Here is a 20,674-nt window from a genome sequence, read left to right as displayed (position 1 = left end):
TCATCAGTAATACCTGGGCAGGTGTGTTTGTTCTAGATAATAAACGAACTGTTTCCATATGTCATTGTTCGAGTGACGTCACGCGTGTCACATTTTCCGACAGGTCATAAAGACACATGTCTGCTCGTCATGTACCAACAGTTTACGGGTCGTCACGTGACCTGCCATAAAGTCGCGGTGGGCGGAGCCTTTAAGAGTAACGTCTGGGACACGCCCACTGCAGACCCAGCCGAGCCCGTCTTCTTGACGAACCTTTTCTCAGGAAGCGACGCAAAACAGGCCACGGTATGTACTGGAAACTCCTAGAATTTGAACAAGAAATCTTTTTAATTTCGTCGTGTTTTACTGTAAAAACGTCGAGCTCGCCTCGTTTTTCTCCTCCTCCTGTGGCTATTTTTAATGTAACTTTACACTGAGATCTGTCAACGTCACTGCGGACTCCACGGGGCTCGGAACCAGCAGGAACATAAAAAAAAATGAACTTGAATACTCTTAGTTTATTTCAAAAGATCCAGTCAGTGAAGTTTGTAGAAACTATAATAACATACAGGTTTATTTGCGCTTGTTATGTAAACACCGAGGGGGTTTGACGAGGTATCAAAGTGTACAGAGGAACATTCATGGAGGCCTGTAGTTAAACTCGTATTTTAACTGATACTGGTGAAGGAAGGTTTACTTTTTTACAGCAGAATGTGTTGCAATAATGTTGGTTTGTATCTGTACTTTACATCTTAAAAGAATTTTTACTCTGACTTCACTTCCTTCACAAACTGTTTAGTTATACGTTAAAGGTTTCGACACATTTCTAAGCTTCCTCAATGGGGACAACTGTCTACTTTGTTAGCAGTGAAGTAGTATTTACTGAGCATCTCACAACCTTATTTTCAGAAAGGTTACACACTTTATTTATTATAATGTTAACACATGTGTAATATACCTCTTATGAGTCCATAAGCCTTTATTGTTTGATGACTATGTACCTGAAAAATATTGTTCTAATCATCGAGCCGATGGGAACCGCTGTGTTAATGTGTGAGACCATTTATCTTGATCTTTAAAATATATACTTTATTGAATATTGTTTTGATTGTTTAAGCGCTTTGTGACCCTGGTCTGGAAAAGCGCTATACAAATAAAAATTACTTACTTACGTACTTAAACTTATTAGACCACGCGTGATTTAAATTTATATTAAAGTCAAAGTACGGCACACGTAGAGTGTCAATATTTGACTGCCTATATTTGAGTGATTTGCATTTTTGCCCAGTGATCTTAACTATATCGCTATATCAACATTCAACAATGAAAAATGTTAAGGGGAAAGTTCTTATTGACTTTATCTACTGTTTTGTACTACTGCTGTTTTTTGTGATTATTTTCAGTTGTTTTTATAATAATTATTATTATTGTCAATGTATTTCTTGTTGTGTTTCCCTGCTGCTCATTTTCCTCACTTCTACCATTACTTATTTCCACTAACAACCTTCAAAATACCACGTTTGTCAATTGTGTAACTGTATGAAGTTAGGCACTATACAGGTTAAGTGAAACCCTTTAGAATGTGGTAAAGAAGTTTACAGGCATTGTTGTCAATGAACAACATAAATTATACACAATGTTATTGAATTCCATGATGTCAGACTAGCCTTTGGAAAATCTATAAATAATTGTTAACTAACATCCATGGAATTAGGGTTTGTCCAATCATGTCAAAGTCCAGTTGTTCCTTTACTGTCTTCATTCGGCAAGTTTGTTCCAAACAGCTTTTAAAGGTGTGACAGGTCTAACAACAATTATTTACATTTATTTACCTGCTGGGTATAACATATTTGGTGAGCTAACATGAAAACTAGTTTGTGTTTGAGTTTTACTAGAATGTAAGCACAGGTCATTTGGCTCGACTTTCATAGATGTAGGTTTTATCAAGTAGTCCAGAAATAGAGGTAATAGACTTCTGTTTGTCTCGGTGGTGTCTTGACCTTTTTAAGCATATATTTAATCGGGTATTGTTTAAGCGCTTTGTGGCCCTGGTCTAGAAAAGCGCTCTACAAATATTACTTACTTATTTACTTACATTAAACATTTGACAGACTTTAATATAATCTATTCTTTGTCATAGTACAACTTAGTGCTGTACAATCAAATTCAGTTTTGTGTCTCTACAACAGTGGAGGCAATTAATACAATACACATAATACACAGTAAAAAATAAATAAAACAACAAATGATAGATAAATAAATGAATTAAGAATGGAAATTATGTGTATCCAGATCTATATTAGGGGTGTCAATATTTACAATTTTTGTGTGGTGGGGGGTTATAACCACTTTGTATCTTGTTACACTTGCACTACATTACCACTTTAGAGTTCTGTCTCCATTCAAACACCTCCTAAAAAGACCAACTTTAAATAGGTACTAAATTACAGCCAACATAAAAGATAAACACCATGATTTAATTTACCAAATTTTTCACACTATAAGGCGCACTTAAGATATTTTACTTTTCTCAAAAATCCACAGTGCGCCTTATAAGCCTTATGTACTAAATCTGTTTGTACTTTCTGACCTACGACCGATTTTATGCGTTACACCGTCAAAAATGTGTCCAAATATTATCTGAGACGTGAGTTACCAAAGTATTTCTTTCCTTTTCACTTTTTTAAATATAGATTTATAGCTTAAGACTGATGTTCTTACCTTCATGGCAGCTGCCCTCCCTGCACCATCAGCTCCTGATGCTAGTCTTCATTTACAAGAAACTAAAAAGAAAGAAAAATGTCCAATTCCATCCTTTATTGTGGTCGTACCGTAGGAGACATTACAGTCAAACGCTAAATCAATAATAATCAATGTTATTGAAATTTTTAATACTGTAGATGACTGTCTTAAAAGAAGACTGCATAGTTTGAGACATGTTTTTCATTTACTATGATACTGATACTATGACTGATACCACCTACAAGTGCAAATACTGCTTCTAGCTTTATTCATAACACTGTGTCTGAAGCTAAAGTTATTTAGTTGGTTTTTATGTAGCCATTAGCTCTGTGAGCTACTTGAAGATTAGCTTCAGTGAAGTGGTATTAACATAGTTATGCTAGCTATCTAAATGCTAATTGCGCTGAGGTAGTATTCGCTGAGTCATGCGAAAGATCTGAACATTAGGTGTGGTTATCTTAATGTTAACCAAATATTCAAACAATTATATTTGATTGTTCTTGACATTATGTTTCTTTTGTGTTCAAGGGCATGAGTTATCCTGGATACCCCCCTCAATCTGGAGGCTACCCACCCCAGCCTGGCTTTTTCCCCCCACAGGCTGGTGGCTACCCCCCTCAGCAGCCTGGTTACCCACCCCAAGCAGGTGGATACCCTCCACAGGCTGGAGGCTACCCACCACAGGCTGGCGGCTATCCTCCACAAGCGGGTGGATACCCACCGCAAGCAGGAGGCTATCCACCTGCAGGAGGAGCCTATCCACCTGCGCCCCCAACTGGTAATTTGCAAAACTTCATTTACAAAACAGTTTAACTTGTATATTATTGTGTTATTACATCTTTATTAGGACTGTGTTTTGGAGTCTGGCAAAACTATGCATATCAAGATAATTGGGCAACGATACCGTATATTACATGCCATTTGTTTATGTTTGTGAAAATCATATTTCCAAACATTCGCTTAAAAAGCTGCTGGACTCGACTGTCTTCTCAAGGATCTTTCCACGATCACTTAGCTGTGGAGGACATAATGTCTGCTGCCATCTAGCGGTCGGAGGTTTATTTGCAACATAAACATTTACAAACGCTGTGAATATTTTCATGTTAATTCTAAAAAAATAGAAACATTTTATTTTAAAAGCACATTATGGAACTGTTAACTTAAAAAAAATACATGGGAACGTAAAAAATATGACTTGCAAGCAAAAAGTATATTTTGAAAAAAGGAAAATTAAAGATTAAAGTAACATAAAATAAATTTATTACGAGATTAAAGTCGTACAAAATCCTAAATAGCGATAAAGTCCTACAAAATACATTATTAGGAGATTTAAGTCATACGAAAATAATTTATTTATAGATTAAAGTTAAGTATTTTGAACAACATTTAATTGAATTCAATTGAATTTCAATTTTATTCCAAAGTGTCTTATCAAAACAAAGTTCTCTCTCAAGACACTTTAGAGTTTAAGTAAGACTATAGTGGAGAAAGGAAAAACAGATCCCAACAACTTGATAATGAGTAGAGCACAGTGTGGGCGTTGGAGAGGAAAAACGTCCTTTTAGAAGGCAGAAACCTTGAGCAGAACCAGACTTATTGTTGACGGCCTCCTGCTGTGAACGGCTGGGATGAAGGATGAGGGGATAGAAAGATCGACGGAGAGAAGAGTGAGGGAGGATGCAGTGAGAGAAAGGAGGAGAGTATAGAAGAGTCCATGGAGGTGCTGGGGAGAACTTTGGATCCGATGACGTGGTGGAGGTGCTGGATCAGTTGGGTTTAAACTGCACAGGTGATGAATGTAATGCAGAAAAGGAAGGATATACAGAGCTCGGTGTCTAAAACTCCTCCAGCATTCCAAGCCTATAGCAGATCAAGATAACAGAAAGGGATGATTCAAGCAGAGCTCAAGTCAGTCCTAATTATAGGCTTTATCGAAAAGTAAGGTTTTAAAATTGTTTTGAAACATAGAGAGGGTGTCTGCCCTCCTTTAATCTCCTAATAACGTATTTTCATACAACTTTAAATTCTTTGAGTGGACCGAATACTCTGTCTTGTCGAATATCGCTACAGTATCTTGGAAAAGAATATCCCAATATATCACTACATCTATTGTCATTATTGCCAGTCAACAGATTGCAATTCTTTCTCACCACCGACAGAGCATCTGAAAAAAAAAAAAATTTAAACTGAATCCACATGAGCTGAGTCAATGGTCACACTGGGAATGGACGCCATGAGTCACCCGCTCGAATGGAGAGTTTCCCTTTAAAAAGCAAACAATCCTGTGCTGTTGCTAAGGGAAGTGGCGAGGGTCAACCAGCAGACACTGCTCCCTTTCTCTCGACACTCTCTCACCCACATGCTAGCTACTGACAACACGGAAATCCAAATGGTCATTCCTGCTGCTGAACAAATACTTCCATCTAGCTTTTTTTAAACTTTATTTCCTTTGCAGGCAGCTGGGGAGGCGGCCCACCTGGTGGTTATCCCTCCAACTCCTCTGGATACCCTGGCATGGTAGGTTCAACCGGAACTCAAGTTCCGCATGACAACACGTGTTAAGATTGTAGTTAGAAAGCTTCACACAGGCATGTGTGGACTGCTCGCTTTTACGGTAAGACGCTTTCAAAGTGAGGTTCCCTTTCAGTCATTTATGCTTTTATTCTTTTCTTTTGCATGAGCAAAACACCATTCATGCATACCATAATGCAGTTCTCGGTGGTGTTATTGTTTTGTCTGCATGTGTTCTTTTGTAGTTCAATGTTATAAATACTGGATCTAGTTAAATCTTTACACCTTTCCTAAGAGCTAGCATGCTAATAAGCCAACCGACGTCCAAAACGTTCTACTCTTCTCTTCATAGTAGTCTTTTTGTGATGTTTTCCTTCAACTGATTCACTGTCATATGTCGTATCCATGTCATTTCCATGCATGTGCTTCTTCTCTGAGCTTTCTTTCATGCACGTTTTCGCAATCTTCACACTGATTATAGAAGTCTTTTCAAAATCACAGATGCCAGCCGGTATCGGTGGGTATCCCAACCCATCAATGCAAGTTCCTGGGGGGTACCCGAATGTCCCTAACCAAAGCAGTTTTGGCGCCCAACCCCCTAACCAACAGTCATATGGCGTGTACCCACAGCCAGGAGGGCCCATGAACCCTTCCCAAGGGCCAGGAATGGGCTTCCCGGGCCAGCCAATGTCTGGGTATCCTCAGGCACCATCGCCCAACCACGCACCCATGCCGGGCTTCGGCGCGGCACCGCCACAAGGACCAACGTACCCCAAGGCCCCCTCGCCAAATCCATCGATGCCAGCCTATGGAGGTGGAGCCATGCCGATGGCTCCGCCTGTGAGTGTGGGTTTTTAACTTACTATTTTTGAACTATGTCAGACTCATTGAATAACTATTCGTGATGTCATGTAGAAAGGATTTCGGGGAACAATCAAGGACTATCCTGGTGCCGATCCCCTAAGAGATGTGGAGGTTCTGAGAAAGGCAATGAAGGGTTTCGGTAAGAATCTGAAACATTAGCATGTGTTCCATGATATCTCTTTTATTTAATATTTGGAAACTTTTTTCAACTATAAGCTTTAAAATGTAACTGGCTGAACTAGCCTGCATTGCCTTGTTAAGTCAGGCATGTAGGTTTGCTTTTCTAGAGGTCTTAAGAAAAGTGAAATAAATTACACAAATGTGATAATGGAGAAGGGCGTAAATTAAGGTGGTCTTTTAGATAAGCCTTTCAATTACTGAGAAGAGCCTGACAAGGACACTAAGATTAGGCAAACATGCACACACACACACACACACAGACATGCCCACTATTATATATCTATCAGTGGTGGGCAATTATATTCCTTTAGGGGCAAACAAAGAGAGGCTGCACAAAATGAGCTTTAATATGTGGGGGAAAAAGAAAAATAGAACATGATGAAACTAGTCAAAGCTATAATTCGATTGTGTATTATATACTTGTTTTATTTAGAGAACTTTTAAAAAATACAACCTTTTCAAATATATATATTTTGACACAACAACAAAAAATAATAAAAGGCAAAAGATAAGCGTACAAGGGTTGTTATCCCAAGGTATTATGAAAAAAACGAAATAAAATAAAGTTGTATTTTCATCCGAAAAAAAAGACAAAACAAACAAGAAAAGAAGGGGGTGAAATCATCAAGATGTATATCGACTTAAAAACACATTTTTAATATTTATACATTTTCATATTTTACTGTGACCAAATGAGGGCCAGGGCCACACTTTGCCCATGTCTAATATATATATATATATACATATATATATATATATATAGGAAGATTTATTTAAAAATATATATTTTGTCTAAAATAAAATAAAAGTCGGAGGCAGATTAAGATAACACTTTTTTTTTATTTTAAGATAACAGACTTTTTTTTAGATTATTACACATAATCCCTCTGGAGATTTCCTTATATACTTATATATATATAAAGTTTGAATTTGAATACAGGAAAGCAACAACTTTTTGGATTATATTTGGAGAAATATAAATAATGATCATAAATAATAAACTCTTGCTTTACCGTTGAAACCTGATTCTACACCATTAATGTAAAATACACATTTGCATTTCATCCCATTACATCATCTGATTTGAATCCTCCAAAAACATCCATCTATGTTCATCTGGTTCCTCACTAGCTTTGTAATAATATTAACTTAATAACATATCTGTTCAGGAACTGATGAGCAGGCGATTATTGATTTGCTGGGAAGTCGCTCCATCAAGCAGCGTGTTCCGATGCTGAAGGCCTACAAAACCTCCTATGGCAAGGTAACGGCTCACCTTGTCTTCATCAATGTTCTTTAATCTTCTAGTTTTCAGGAGGACGGAGCAGATGGTTGCAATAGAGGCGTCATCAGCCACATTTAATCTGTTTTTAAATATGTTTGATGGTGTTATCAAGTGTGGGAGGAGGTGTGAGCAGTAAACAAGAAAAATGTGTCAAATGTGTGGCACCATCTGCATCGACACACATTGATGGTACACATGTTTTATTTTATTCTCTGTAGGATCTGACCAAAGACCTTCACTCGGAGCTGTCTGGAGATTTCAGGAAGCTGGTCATGGCCATGCTGAAGGCCCCTTCTGAGTTTGACGCTTACGAGCTCAACAGCGCCATCAAGGTAAGTCCTGTGAAGGAAGCCTACGATGCAGATCAAAAACATGAAGAATACAACTGTGTTAAATGATCTACAGGGAGCAGGAACCGATGAAGCCTGTCTGATCGAGATCCTCTCTTCGCGCTCAAATGCTGAGATCAAGGAGATCAATCGCATTTACAAAACTGGTGAGATAAAACGATTCATCAGAAAGTGGTTTAGACCAGAGTCCCCAAACTTTTTTGTACTGTTGACCGGTTAAATGTCAGGATTATATTCGCAGACCAGATATAAAAAGTAAAAAAACAAAAAAAAATACAATTAAGTGCATGAAAAAAACATCTCACAATAACGCTGAATCAGCACCAGCTCTGGACTGGTTACAACAAGTTGTATTTGCAACCATGTATTTTTGATCGACTGCCAAAGATGGTGTTTATACAGTACGTGTGTGTCTCTGCCTTCACAGACTTTGTGTCAATGTGTGAGTTTGTGTTTAAGCATTACTTATAAGGAATGTTTTACTCATTTTCATGTTATTTAAGAGAAGATCTGGTTGTTATTTAAAAATAAAATAAAGCACCCATCAGGCAGTCATAATCAATAGAACATTGTTTTTATTTCTTTGCGGGCCAGTAACTAATGTCTCGTGGATCAGTACCGGTGTTTAAGATGGTCAATCACGAGTCTAATAAAAATGAATCTCGACAGAATACAAGAAAACCTTGGAAGACCACATCACCGGGGACACCTCGGGTCACTTCCGCAGACTGCTGGTTTCTCTTGCTCAGGTGGAGTCACGTCCAAGCTTTGCACTTTCTCTTTAAACCCGAGGAAACTAAGCGTTGTTCTTTTTGTGTGCAGGGCTGCCGTGATGAAAGAGAACATGTCGACATGTCTGTGGCTCAACAGGACGCTCAGGTTCAAACTAAAAGCTTGATTTCTGTACACAGTGTAAATTGATTGGTGGATAACTCTGATGATTTCTGCCACTCAGGCTCTATACGCTGCAGGAGAGAACAAGCTTGGAACCGATGAGTCCAAGTTCAACGCTATCTTGTGTTCCAGGAGCAAACCTCACCTGAGAGCAGGTAGAAAAAGATTCAACATGACCATCGTTTTGACAGTTTGCTGTAAGTGTTCCTCTGACCCCAGTGTTCATGGAGTACCAGCGGATGTGTGGCAGAGACATCGAGAAGAGCATCGGCAGAGAGATGTCTGGAGACCTGGAGAGTGGAATGTTGGCAGTCGGTGAGAAGAGCTTCCACTTGATCAATATGATAATAACCAAAAGTCTACTTTAACTGGGTTAATTTGGCAGCCATGTTGAATACATGTATTTTTTTTTTGTCCTCCTTTGCAAACATTTCTCCGGGTTATGGTACAGTGTCCTGATTTTAAATGAGTTAAACTTGTACTTGGTTTGCACTGCAGTGTTTTTCACCTCATCTTGTTCATTTCATCTTCGGGAACACACCTTCTTCCTCTTTGTATTTAAAATATATTATCAATACAGAATTAACAAATCTTACTCTCCAAATAAGAGATTAAAAATCAGTGCTTGTAGACGATAAACTGTTGCAGGAGGTTTGGAGATCAGCTCCTTTAATGTCTGAGACTCTGGTTCTCCGTCTCAAAAAGGGAGGAATGTCCTAGTTTTATTTGGAGTAGAATTCTTACCCTGTGGGTGGAATATCTTAGAGTGTCTTTCATTGGAAGAATGTTCCATTCTGTCTTTGGTGAAGAAGGAGATGAGATCGATAAACTGTAATTTAGTACTTTTAAGATTCTACCTCGCTTGAAACTGGGTGGAGGCCTCCCAGGAGATACTGGAAAGAGTGTGTCTTTTTCAATATTACTGACCTTAACACGGACAACTCGCCTCACAGCAAGAAGGTTGTTGGTTCGCTTCGAGGTCGGGAAGGAGCCGACTTGTGACCTTTCTGTGTGGAGTTTGTATGTTTTCCCTGTGTTGCGTGGGTTTACTCCGGGCACTCCGGTTTCCTCCCTCAGTCCAAAAACATACAGAGGTTTATTGAGAACTTGTAAAATTGTCCATAGGCATGAGTGTGTGTGTGTGAATGGTTGTCTATCTTTGTGTGCCCTAATGTCCTGTCCAGGGTGTCCACCGTCTTTTTCCTGAACTAGCAGGGATAGGCTTCAGTGCCCCGAAGGGATTAAGCAGCATGGAATATGAATGAATGAATCATTTTGTTTTAAAAAAAAAATTGATCTAAATTATTTGGATTGTAAAGACAAAATGCGTTAACATGATTTTCAGTTAAACAAGTGTTAAAATGTGCTGTTTGAAGCCCATAAAAGATGATGTATTACATCACATAAAATAAGAGCTGCATTATTCTCTTCTATGTAAATCTCGAATCATTGTCCTACATATAATTTAATGCTCTGAAAACAGATTAACATTTAGTTCTGACCTTATGCTGAATTCATTAAAACCCGTGATGAATTCTTGCATATTCCAGAGGCACCAGTCTGTGCTAATAATGCAAGTGTTCTCTTAGAATTCACCCGTGCATGTAAGTCAAAGTGAAATCTGTTTTAATGAAGTTTTAAATTTGCATGTTGCATGTTCTGTTTGTCGTTCCTCTCCTTTCTAAGGTCGTACATAATTTATATATTCCATTCTTCATCTGGAGATTCTAAAACGACATGTTCAAGCGCTCTCTGTCTGTTTCAGTCAAGTGCATCAAGAACACTCCGGCGTACTTCGCTGAGAGGCTGTACAAGGCCATGAAGGTGAGAGTTCAGACCTGCAAACGTCACCTCGACTCAACTTCTGGTTTGTTTACCCTGCCGTTGTGTTGTCGTGTCCAGGGAGCCGGGACCAAAGATAGAACCCTGATCCGGATCATGGTGTCGCGTTCTGAGGTGGACCTGCTGGAAATTCGCAAGGAGTATGTAAAGAACTACGGCAAGTCTCTGTACACTCACATCTCGGTAAGTGCTTCCTTTCATCACATCGGACCGAGTGTACGTTAAGAGAAGGACTAATGGTTTTCAATGTGATTCCTGGACAGGGGGACACATCTGGAGACTACAAGAAACTCCTACTGAAGCTCTGTGGAGGCAGCGACTGAAGCAGATTCTCTCTTCATCACGTGTCTTTATCATTATGCATTATACTCGCGCATGTTTGGCCAAAGTTCTGTTTACTCTGTCGTAGTCTTCACACATCAAACACGTGGAGCTGCGCATCTCTGTCTGCACAACGTTATCAAAGTTTTACAATCATATATTTGCTGCGCATCAGCTGGATTTTACATTTATAAAAACTACAATATAAAGATCTTTATATTTTTATGCAGCTGTTATACTTGTGCCAAAATACCCCCAGCTGTCGTATATATTTTGTAGCATTTGTCACATTTCATATCGACCAGTTTTGTCACTTTTATTTGCTTTAATTTTATAAAACATGTAAGCAGCAAGTTGAAAAATAAATAGCTTAACATGAAGTATCAGATGTTTCTTTATTATTATGGTGTTTGTGAAAGTGCACGTGTTGCTTATGAGCAGTTACAGAATGATTTGATTGTAACATTAAATAACCATTAAAATATCAGTGCATGAGTGCATATACTTAAATATATATAAATATGTATTTACAATACAATCGATGCTGCGTCATTAACTACAGTTACTATAATCCACCAGCAGAGGGTAATGTTACCTCATAAAATACGAGACCGCTGAAGTGGTTCAAACTCAAAGAAATATGATTTTTTTTTTCCCATTACAAGATCGCGTCTGTCCCAGTTGTCTAGGGCGAAAGGCGCAAGAAACCATGAATAGGGTAGTCCAAAATGTCTTTTTGAAAAAGATCACGTGAAAAGGGCCACATTTGATGAAGTGAAAAAAACAAGCGAGAGGCAAATGTGTTGTTTTTTTTTATCGAAGAGTATCAATAAAATAGTTTTCTCATTCAGAACTTCAAAATAAAAGCTTCTTCCAAACAATTTTCTGTCTTCTACAGGAAGTGCTCTACAAACCAACTCTCAAGTCCTTCATCATGACCATGTTTTGAACTTATTACTTTATAAAGTTGTACACCGTCGAGAACTGGGCGAACGAGAGGTTACGAGAGCAGGGTCCATTATGACATAATAATGGGTTTCTCTCCTTCACGAGCCAGCTGTAATCATGCCCTGCTTTGTTCATACAACAAGTGCCTTGGACTTGAATTATTTTTTAACACCCATAGTTTGCAATGGGCGGGGCTTAAGATCATTTTCTAATGTAAATATTTCAATGAAAAGAGAGTTTTGTACAAACTGACACATACTGATGAGTACAATAGAGTCCAACATCTATTTAAGACACACTTAAATCAACATATTAGTTGAAATTCAAGTTATGAGCATTAAAGCTCATTCAAGTTTCAATAACATATTATATAATTAAGAATGGGATCTGCTAAATACTTTTGACACTCCTGTGTTAAAGGATTCTAAATTCTGCTTCACTTCACTCCACGTCCTCCCATCCACTCGTGCAGCGACAGCCGCCGTCCATCACGTGCACGCGCCGTACAGTAACCACTCGGTGATGAAGAACTGGATCAGCAGAATTGATGCGTCCATAAAGCTGCAGTGAACACATTAAACAAGTCGTGTCTGCAGAGCAGCTCCGGGCCTGCTGTGGAGCCTCAAGGCACTCTGGGAGACGTGCAGTCGTGATGCTGACATATCTTCACGAGAGAAGGCTCGCTGGCTCGGGATGGATGTCGAGATTATAACTACCAGAATTTAAATGAGGAGGGGATATGAGTAGACGGGTTGTGAAGAGAGCATTTAGTGTCAGTGAAGGAGGAGTAATAACTCGTATCAAGTACAAGCAAGACGTCTCAATCTCTCGCAAAGAGGCTGTAACTGTCGTTTAACCTACACCTACAATAATAAAAACGTATGGTCCTGATTGATAATGGAAGTGTTGTTGATAACAAACTGTTGTTTACCGTAACCACGCCCCCTTTGCTGTGATTGGTTAATCGTTGAGGTTTGTCGCTGCACGTCATCAATCCAGGAAGTCTCCACCTCCTAAGGACTCGTTGTATAAACAAAGCAGGACGTGATTACAGCTCGCCATAATTATTTTCGTAACGGACTCCGCTCTCGTAACCTATCGTTCGCTGAGATTTCAGACAGGGTAGAACTTTATAAAGTAATAAGTTCAAAACATGGTCATGATGAAAGACTTACTGCATCTTAGAGAGGAAGACTTCAACATTTGAAACACGTGAGTGAGTCAGGAAAGTTGTTCTGCTAATACAAAGACAGAATTACTCAAAAGCCAACGTCTGAAGCAGGCAATTATCCACACAATTTGAATTGGCATTTAGTAGTTTGATATTAGATGAAATAGAAAAGACGTAAACTTTACTTTACAGTTAGGGGAATATAAATATGAATGTTATAATGGGAAGCTTGTGGAGAACAATCCCAAAACAAAGGGTCAAACTCAAGCAAAATATTACACAAAGTCAGAGTAATTGAATGTTTATCAAAGCATTAATATAAGAAGCTAGAAGGACATGATTATCTAGTATCTATTTCAATCATGCCTTCTACAGTCATGTAAGAATGTAAGACTGCAGCAGCCTCGGAAAAAATATTTTCCAATCAAGTAGATACTTGCGTATCTTGTGTGTGTTTGTGTGTATCGGTCTCGCAGAATGGCTGCCTTGGTGCTTGGTTCTGTTTTTCTATTGTTTGTTTCGTGTCTTACATTATTTAATTCTGTGCTGACACCACAAAGAAATCCCATGTTACATTCACAACACTGGCAATAAATGTTTCTGATTCTGATGTGACTGACAGACATAAAATATAATAGTGATTAATGGAAGAATCAACTTTTGTTTATTAAGAAAACATGGAACAATTTATCTTCATATTTGTACAAACAGATTAAACTTAATTTGTACGACACATGAATGTATGTTTAATTAAGATGACATATCATATCTTTTGCCTCATGAGATCGAGGGTATATTGGAAGAATCAGTGTCAGCACTTTAAAAACAGCGTCTCATCAATACATTCAATATTTGATCTGGCATCGGGGCATATGGCGGCGGTGGCTTTGCAGCGACCGAGGCAGACACAGAACAAGACTGGGGGGAGGGAGCGACATGTAGATGTCACAATGAGATGGGTTGCATGCATGAACAAGGTCACGGTTTGAGAGGTATGTCCATAGTCGCCTGCTGCTGCGCCAACAATATTTAGTCTGCTCCAGACTGAAGCCACACTGCATCCATCATCAGATTGTGCTTCACAAATCCTGCTCGTCTCATTTATCAGCATCATGGTTGAATACATCTCTGGGTCTAAAATGGGTTGCATTGTTGGATACAGAGACCATAGTGCACATGTGTGTAGCTACTGTGCACAACAGATAATCCTCTCTTTTGCTACAGAAATTTGATTTCACCACTTGTAAAAAATAGAAGAATAGTTGATAAATCCTTGTAAATTAGGTTTACAGAAACTATGACTTTATATATAATACTTAAAATCTCTATATATAATTTAAATATAATACTTAAAATCTGTCACACATCACAATGTTACTCTTAAATTCTCTTACATTTTTTCTTTTTAAATGTGATCATCAATCATCTTTTAGTAGTTTACAGATCAATAGTTATAATGGAAATATATCAATGCCTTCAGAATATAGACATTTAAAATAATTTCAAATCTTGAATTTGTTTTACAATTGTATTTAATCATTTCTATATTTAAAGGTTTCTATTAAATAATTAAATTGAATATTTCGAATATTAAAAGGTCAAATTAGTTTTTCTTAAATCATTTAATTCAATCAATTTTATATTTTGAATATAATAATATATATAATATATGTGTGAATTCGTAGCTCTTTACAATCAATTATAAAAAATGTCTGTATAGTGTAACTAGACAATACCAAAAATAATACAGAGCTACTTGATAGAAATTTCAGCCAATCATACGACGCACAGACGATCATGTGACGACAAAGAAGCACTGGCACGTCAGTGTAGATATTGTCCAGACATTTAATCACTGTGTTATCTCTGGGTGGCCCGAAAACAAATGTCTTTGTGGTATCCCTTTGGTTGTCTCTGTGTCAAGGTGACCCAGTGGCCTGTAATCAAAAGTGGTTGAGGTATCCATATAACCACAAACACACGTTTTAGGGCCATAAGGTCACCTTGACCCTGAAATAACACAAGGGTTAAACAAAAAAAACTATTGAATTCCATTATTCCATGAAAATAAGTTGAACCTTTTCGTTGGATTGCAGTTTGAAGAATAAAGATGCGGCTGCAGTGATTTTTTTCGACCTAATTTTTAGATCATTTTCAGGTTCAGAATAATATTTAATATAGTTTTGGGTGGTCTTGAACTTTAAATTGAAATTGTTTTCTTATGTTTTTATGTAGCTGCACCCTGTGGTCTAACAGAAAGATGGTGTAGGTTATGTTTTTTGTATGAATTAAGGATGTGAAACAAATGTAATGATGATCAGAGGGATTTCCAGCTGAATGGGAATTCAACTTATATACGTTATTAAATAACATTATTTTAGGTTCCATAGGTTCGGTTTTTCTATAGCTTATTTTGTGTGTTATCTTATTTATCTTACTCTTCGTATCATCTTGTTCTTTCTCTTTATTTCTCTTTGTTCTTGTTCTTATTTTTATTTTTATGAATAATTGCTGTATTGCTGTGTCTAATTGGAAAAAAAAACAATTTCCCGAAGGAGAACTCCTGAGGGATCAATAAAGTTCTACCTAACCTAACCTAACCTATTTAATAACTTAATTCTGAAATGACATCAAAACAATTGCGTTTATAACACTGGCAATAAAAGGTTCTGATTCAGAGTAAAATAATTTCAATAAGAAAAACTTTCACAATTATTAATATTAAATTCAACCATTCAATGTTATAATGGCACTGATATACTTCCATATTTTACTGGGCACCGGAAGTGATCTTCTCAACGGTGGTTTCCGAAATCAGTGTTGCGATTATTTAAGTGATATTTAAAGCCAGGATGTAGACCCGCTACGCCTTTTTTGAAGAACTCCAGTGATTCTGGTCAAAAAAGTATTTTTTAATATACTACGACTCGCACGCCCATTGAGAAAAAAGGCGTGTCCTTCCTCCAAACTCCGCCCTTTTCTCCTTATACGGTCAGCGAGGGGCCCGTTGATTGACAGCGCGCAGCAGCTGCTGAGTTGCTCAGACATGGCGGAGGATACAGTGTAAGTGAAGCAGCAGCAGCGGCGGAGTTACGTGACTTTTTTTTCCCCCCTCCTCGCACTTGAGTGCACTTCCAGATCCACGAGCAAAAGGGGGGTGGGGGGTGGAAGAAATGTGCTCGGTCCACGCGAAGAGGGATCCGAACAACACGAGCCGAGGGACTCGGCTGAGATGGGAACACGGATCGCTGTTCGCTGCAGTCAACAGCCTCGGGCAACAAATATGGCTCCTTGCGCCTGTTTCGGCTTCTCCTCGGAAATCGATCCGGCGATTCTGAAGCGAACTCCTGCACGCGGCGATAAGTTGACTTCCCGGATCGCTCGGTACTTTTGAATCGGGTGTGTGTGTGGGGGATTTTTTTTCTGGGGCTCCCGTCCGTCCGGGTTAGCAGGCGAGCTAAACAAAAAAAAGGGGAAACTCTGTAGCCATGGAGCCGAAGCACAAAGAGTTGCTCGACCAGTGTCACCAGAACTTGCTGGACTCCATCACAGATGCGGACCGGGTCATCGAGCTGCTCATCGTCTCCGGTGCCTTGAGTCCACTGGATCGCTTCGAGCTGGACCAGAACTGCTCGTCCAGCGCCGAGAAGGTGGAGCACCTCCTGAAGATGCTCATGAACAAGGAGAGCGACCATTTCCTGGACCTGTGTGTGGCCCTGGAGAAGGCGTACCCTGACCTGCACACGGCCCTCTTCAACGGCACCAACGGTGGGGGACCTGTGGACCACTCCACCGGTAAGAGCCCCATTTTTCCCCCCCACACATGCAAGCCTTGGGTGGTCCTGGTCATGTATCAAATAACATCTGAAACTCAACATCAGATCCATTAAGATACACCTTTAGACCAGCTCAAGTTCCCCATGTTGTAGCCATGCTACGTTAGGTAGGATGACTTGTTTCCATGACAACGGGCGTACCGCTGACATGTTAGTCCTCATCGACCTGAGCAGAGGTGTGTGTGAGATGATGTTTTTTTCTTCTTCCTCTAAACGTGGCTCAAAAATCAGAATTAAATAAGATACTATTGCCTCAACATAAGACAATGTTGTGGGATGTCTTTGGTGAGAGGTATTAATTGGTCTCTTTTTTTTTTTTTTAAATGTCAAGTCACCGTAAATACATGGGAGAACAATAGGTCTTTTGCACTCTGTTGCAAAGAGGAATGACTCCGGCTCTTTTGCTGTCTTTTTGCATCGTAACACACCGAGACGTTGTTGAACAAAAGTCAGGTTTAAATCGCTCTGATGGAAACAAAATGTTCTTGTGAAATAGTGTAAACCAGTTTCATCAATGCCATCTTTGAGACCAAATGTCAAGACACATGACCAACAAACATTTATTTTAATTTCAATTGGACCCATTTTCTACTCACCCTCATGTCGACTAAGGGCTGGAAATATTTGTAATTTGTTTCTTTTTAGAGTTATTGACAAAAATGTATGTTCAATTCAATAAACACTCGTTGATCTTCATCTTCATCCAAAAAGACACCGAAACATCCAAATACCTCCATACTGCTCCTCTGTAAGATCAGCAGAGCAGTATGGAGGTATTTGGGTGTTTTTAAGTGTTACTTTTTGGACGAACATGAAGACGAAGACAACTGAGCTCCAGTCTCTACATTAAAATGAATATACATTTTTGTCTATAACCCCCAGTCGACATGAGGGTAAGTAGAAAATGAGTGAAATTGGATTTAAGGGTGAACTCCCTTTGATAATATCTATTTTTACTGTGACACAAATCGAGACACGGTTGAAGGTTGAGCTCAGCACTCTACTAAATAAATCATCTATGGTGAAATTGTTTGCTTGAGACCTTGGCTCTTCTAGGGGTCAGAGTAGTGAACAATGTAATACATTTAATTTAAGTTAAAAAAATACAATTTGTGACAATGTTACGTGTTAGTTCAGACGTAGCAAAATTATTCATGGTATTGGTTATAATTAGGGCTGGGTAAAGAACTTTGGTTGTTTTTTGGCACCAATCGGATATATTTTGCGGTATCAAAATTTTTCTCCTTTTTCGGGGACAATTTTCCATAATGAGTGTCACTCTTCACTTTCTTCTTCAGAAAAAAAATACAGTCAGTGGACATCAGATTCATACTTTTTAGCCATTGTTCTTTTTTTTTACATTTTAAAGAGCTCTTGAAGTAGACTTGACACAAAAAGTATGTCTTGGTATACATACATTTCATCAAGATTTTATAGGTACAAAGTTATTGATTTATTCCTATATACTGTTTAAGAATCAAGTGTCGTGAGCAGTAAAGGTTAAGATGAACATTTGCTCTAATATTTCTCCTCCATGAATGTATGTCACACAAATGGTGGATTAAAAAACCTGCTTCGCCATCAATAGCATTTCACCGCTATGGCACATTAACTCAGACGACTTGTTTCCATGACAACAGATGTCCCACTGACATGTGGCTCCTTATTGTCCTTAGCAAGCGGGTGATATGTGCTCATCCTTCCACATGTGTGCCACCGAACCCAGAGCATTTGCAGTACATTTAAGCCTCTACAGCAAAGAAAATTGAGTCCAAACTAAGGAATGGATGTTCTTGTTGGCATCAGACATTTGATATTTATACATTTTGTACATAACATATTTATAATAATGTATATTTTGGGAAATAATGAAGTATTTAAGTGATATTTTTTAATATATATAGGGTTCCTCTGTGATCAACTTTTCACCTGAAAAGTAGTAAGGTTTGTTTATGAAAACACAAGTAAGATACAGTTAATGCATTTATATGATCACTTATAAAAGAGCGAAAGGGTCTCCTAAATGTCTTGATCGTGAGTTTCAACTTCCTGTTTAGTCGCGATGACATGGCATTGGCTGTTCTCTAGATGACGGTGTGGTTCAGAAATCTCAAATCTTCAGAAGCTTCCATGTTTGGCTAAACATCCTGAGGATGATATACACACAAAGGTTTTGGGGGAAAAAAGAGAGCCTAAGATAAAGAGTCTTGGAAAACGTGTACGACAGCACTGGAACACCTTGTTTTTCACAGCAAGGGAGCGACCAAGTGTAAAATCCTCCACTAGTTTTGTCTGTTTAGCTCTGTCTGAATGACTGAAGCCAGTGGTTTAACCCACAGCCAGTGTCATGGCCCCGGGGCCTGAATGCAGAATGAGTCTTGAGATCTGAGCTAAGGGAGAAGCTGGGGTGGAACTAAATAGCATACAGTTCTTGTAAAGCGGTCCTGACGTTTGCAGGAGGATATTTTTTGACACCACTGAATCATTAAAGTGCGGCCGAAGTTCATTTTCTCGACCTGCTTTTTAGAATATCTATAGTCCAAACGTCTCATTTTATACAGTACGTTATATGAGAATTTTGTTACCTTTTTTAAGATGTTAATTTAAGCCACCACCTGTGGTCTGACTGAAAAAAAAGAAGCTTGGTTATGTGTGACGTCTATGGGTGAAGACACCAGCACCATTTCATTGACTTTCATTATAAAAAATAATTGAAAATATACAATATATATAAAATATATATATATATATATAAAATAACTGTAAATCTGAGCGTTAAAAAAGTGTATGAGTTGAGAATGAAACAAAATGTGATGATGACGAGAGGAAATTAAAACTATTTAGATAAGAATCTTGATGAGAATATTTCAGAATCTAAAGCAGAAATCTACGACTATGTCTTCAAAACTAGTTTTGAAGTAATCGACATAAATGATTGTTATGGTATAATAAACACGCACTTGGGTGATGGCGACGCATTCGGTTCTGATTTAATACAACATGCCTGGATGTGTGTGAAAGCTTAACTAACAGTTAGTGCCGTGATCAGAGAAGGTTTCAATGAACTTCAGGGGGATATTAAAGCAGAGATTATAGCGACCATATAAGCTCAGATTTCTGGCGGAAATGTCAGAACCATCACTCGGATAACGACATGAAACGGGTGATGAGATATGAACATACGATATAGACTGAAGAGAATTACTTTCATTGTCTCAGACTGATAATGTGACAGTTGTGCGGCAGAGCTGACGTCAATAAAAGATCCTCAAACTTCAGGCGTCATAAATCACACATTCTTTTGACATCATTTGAACAACTGAATATTTCCTAATAATTGTTGTTACATTAAGATTTAAGAACTAGCAGTGTGTAGGAATGAGAGTCTGCTTAACTTCACTGTTTATTTTTCAGTTTTATAACATTTAAACATGATGTCTCTGGTCTGTTCATGTTGTAAAGGTCAGTGGCCACACGCCTACTAGACAATGTGTCGAGGTTCGGCTGTTTTAGAACTTTATATAATCCTCAACAACCGCTTGTTACGTCTAGATCAAGATAAAGACAGAAGGCGGGGCTTAGAACAAGATAATTGTTTATTAATTATAACTTAAGATTGAGGATGATTTAAAAATAAAAGCAACGCATCAACCTGGTGGAAATATTTAGCAGAATTGTGAAGAGAGCAGTGAAGAGTTATCTTTACAACTTCAACCCCACTTTAAGGTCCTGAGAAAACATTGACTTTTCA

The 20,674-nt window shown here is 38.4% G+C and overlaps 2 protein-coding genes across 6 annotated transcripts in view; both read left to right on the top strand.

Moving 5' to 3' along the window:
• Positions 1-205: 205 nt before the first annotated feature.
• LOC148069587 (annexin A5-like) lies at positions 206-11,348 on the top strand. 2 transcript variants are annotated; one of them, XM_087802252.1, is made up of 15 exons: positions 206-285; positions 3,250-3,499; positions 5,177-5,238; positions 5,863-6,078; positions 6,148-6,235; positions 7,446-7,540; positions 7,780-7,893; positions 7,967-8,057; positions 8,581-8,660; positions 8,734-8,790; positions 8,867-8,960; positions 9,025-9,120; positions 10,571-10,629; positions 10,708-10,830; positions 10,911-11,348. In XM_087802252.1, the coding sequence occupies exons 2-15, from the start codon at positions 3,253-3,255 to the stop codon at positions 10,968-10,970; spliced, it is 1,482 nt and encodes a 493-aa protein (XP_087658378.1). In that variant the 5' UTR covers positions 206-285; positions 3,250-3,252; the 3' UTR covers positions 10,971-11,348. The 2 variants fall into 2 exon arrangements, with proteins under 2 accessions (XP_087658378.1, XP_087658377.1); XM_087802251.1 differs by having other exon boundaries at positions 5,734-6,078.
• A 4,812-nt stretch (positions 11,349-16,160) lies between these two features.
• Positions 16,161-20,674, top strand: part of LOC148069586 (disks large homolog 5-like) — a 49,893-nt gene continuing 45,379 nt past the window's right edge. For 3 of the 4 annotated variants that reach the window (XM_087803079.1, XM_087803082.1, XM_087803078.1), the window contains exon 1: positions 16,162-16,882. In XM_087803079.1, coding sequence (XP_087659205.1) covers positions 16,576-16,882 — 307 coding nt within the window. In that variant the 5' untranslated portion in view covers positions 16,162-16,575. Of the gene's footprint in view, positions 16,883-20,674 lie in introns of all 4 variants that reach the window. The other variant, XM_087803081.1, reaches the window with a different exon arrangement.

Source organism: Callionymus lyra, chromosome 11 (assembly GCF_982586985.1).
Source record: "Callionymus lyra chromosome 11, fCalLyr1.hap1.1, whole genome shotgun sequence".
Taxonomy (NCBI): Eukaryota; Metazoa; Chordata; class Actinopteri; order Syngnathiformes; family Callionymidae; genus Callionymus; species Callionymus lyra.
Note: the sequence above shows the minus strand (reverse complement) of the source record. Positions and strands in the feature narration are given on the sequence as shown.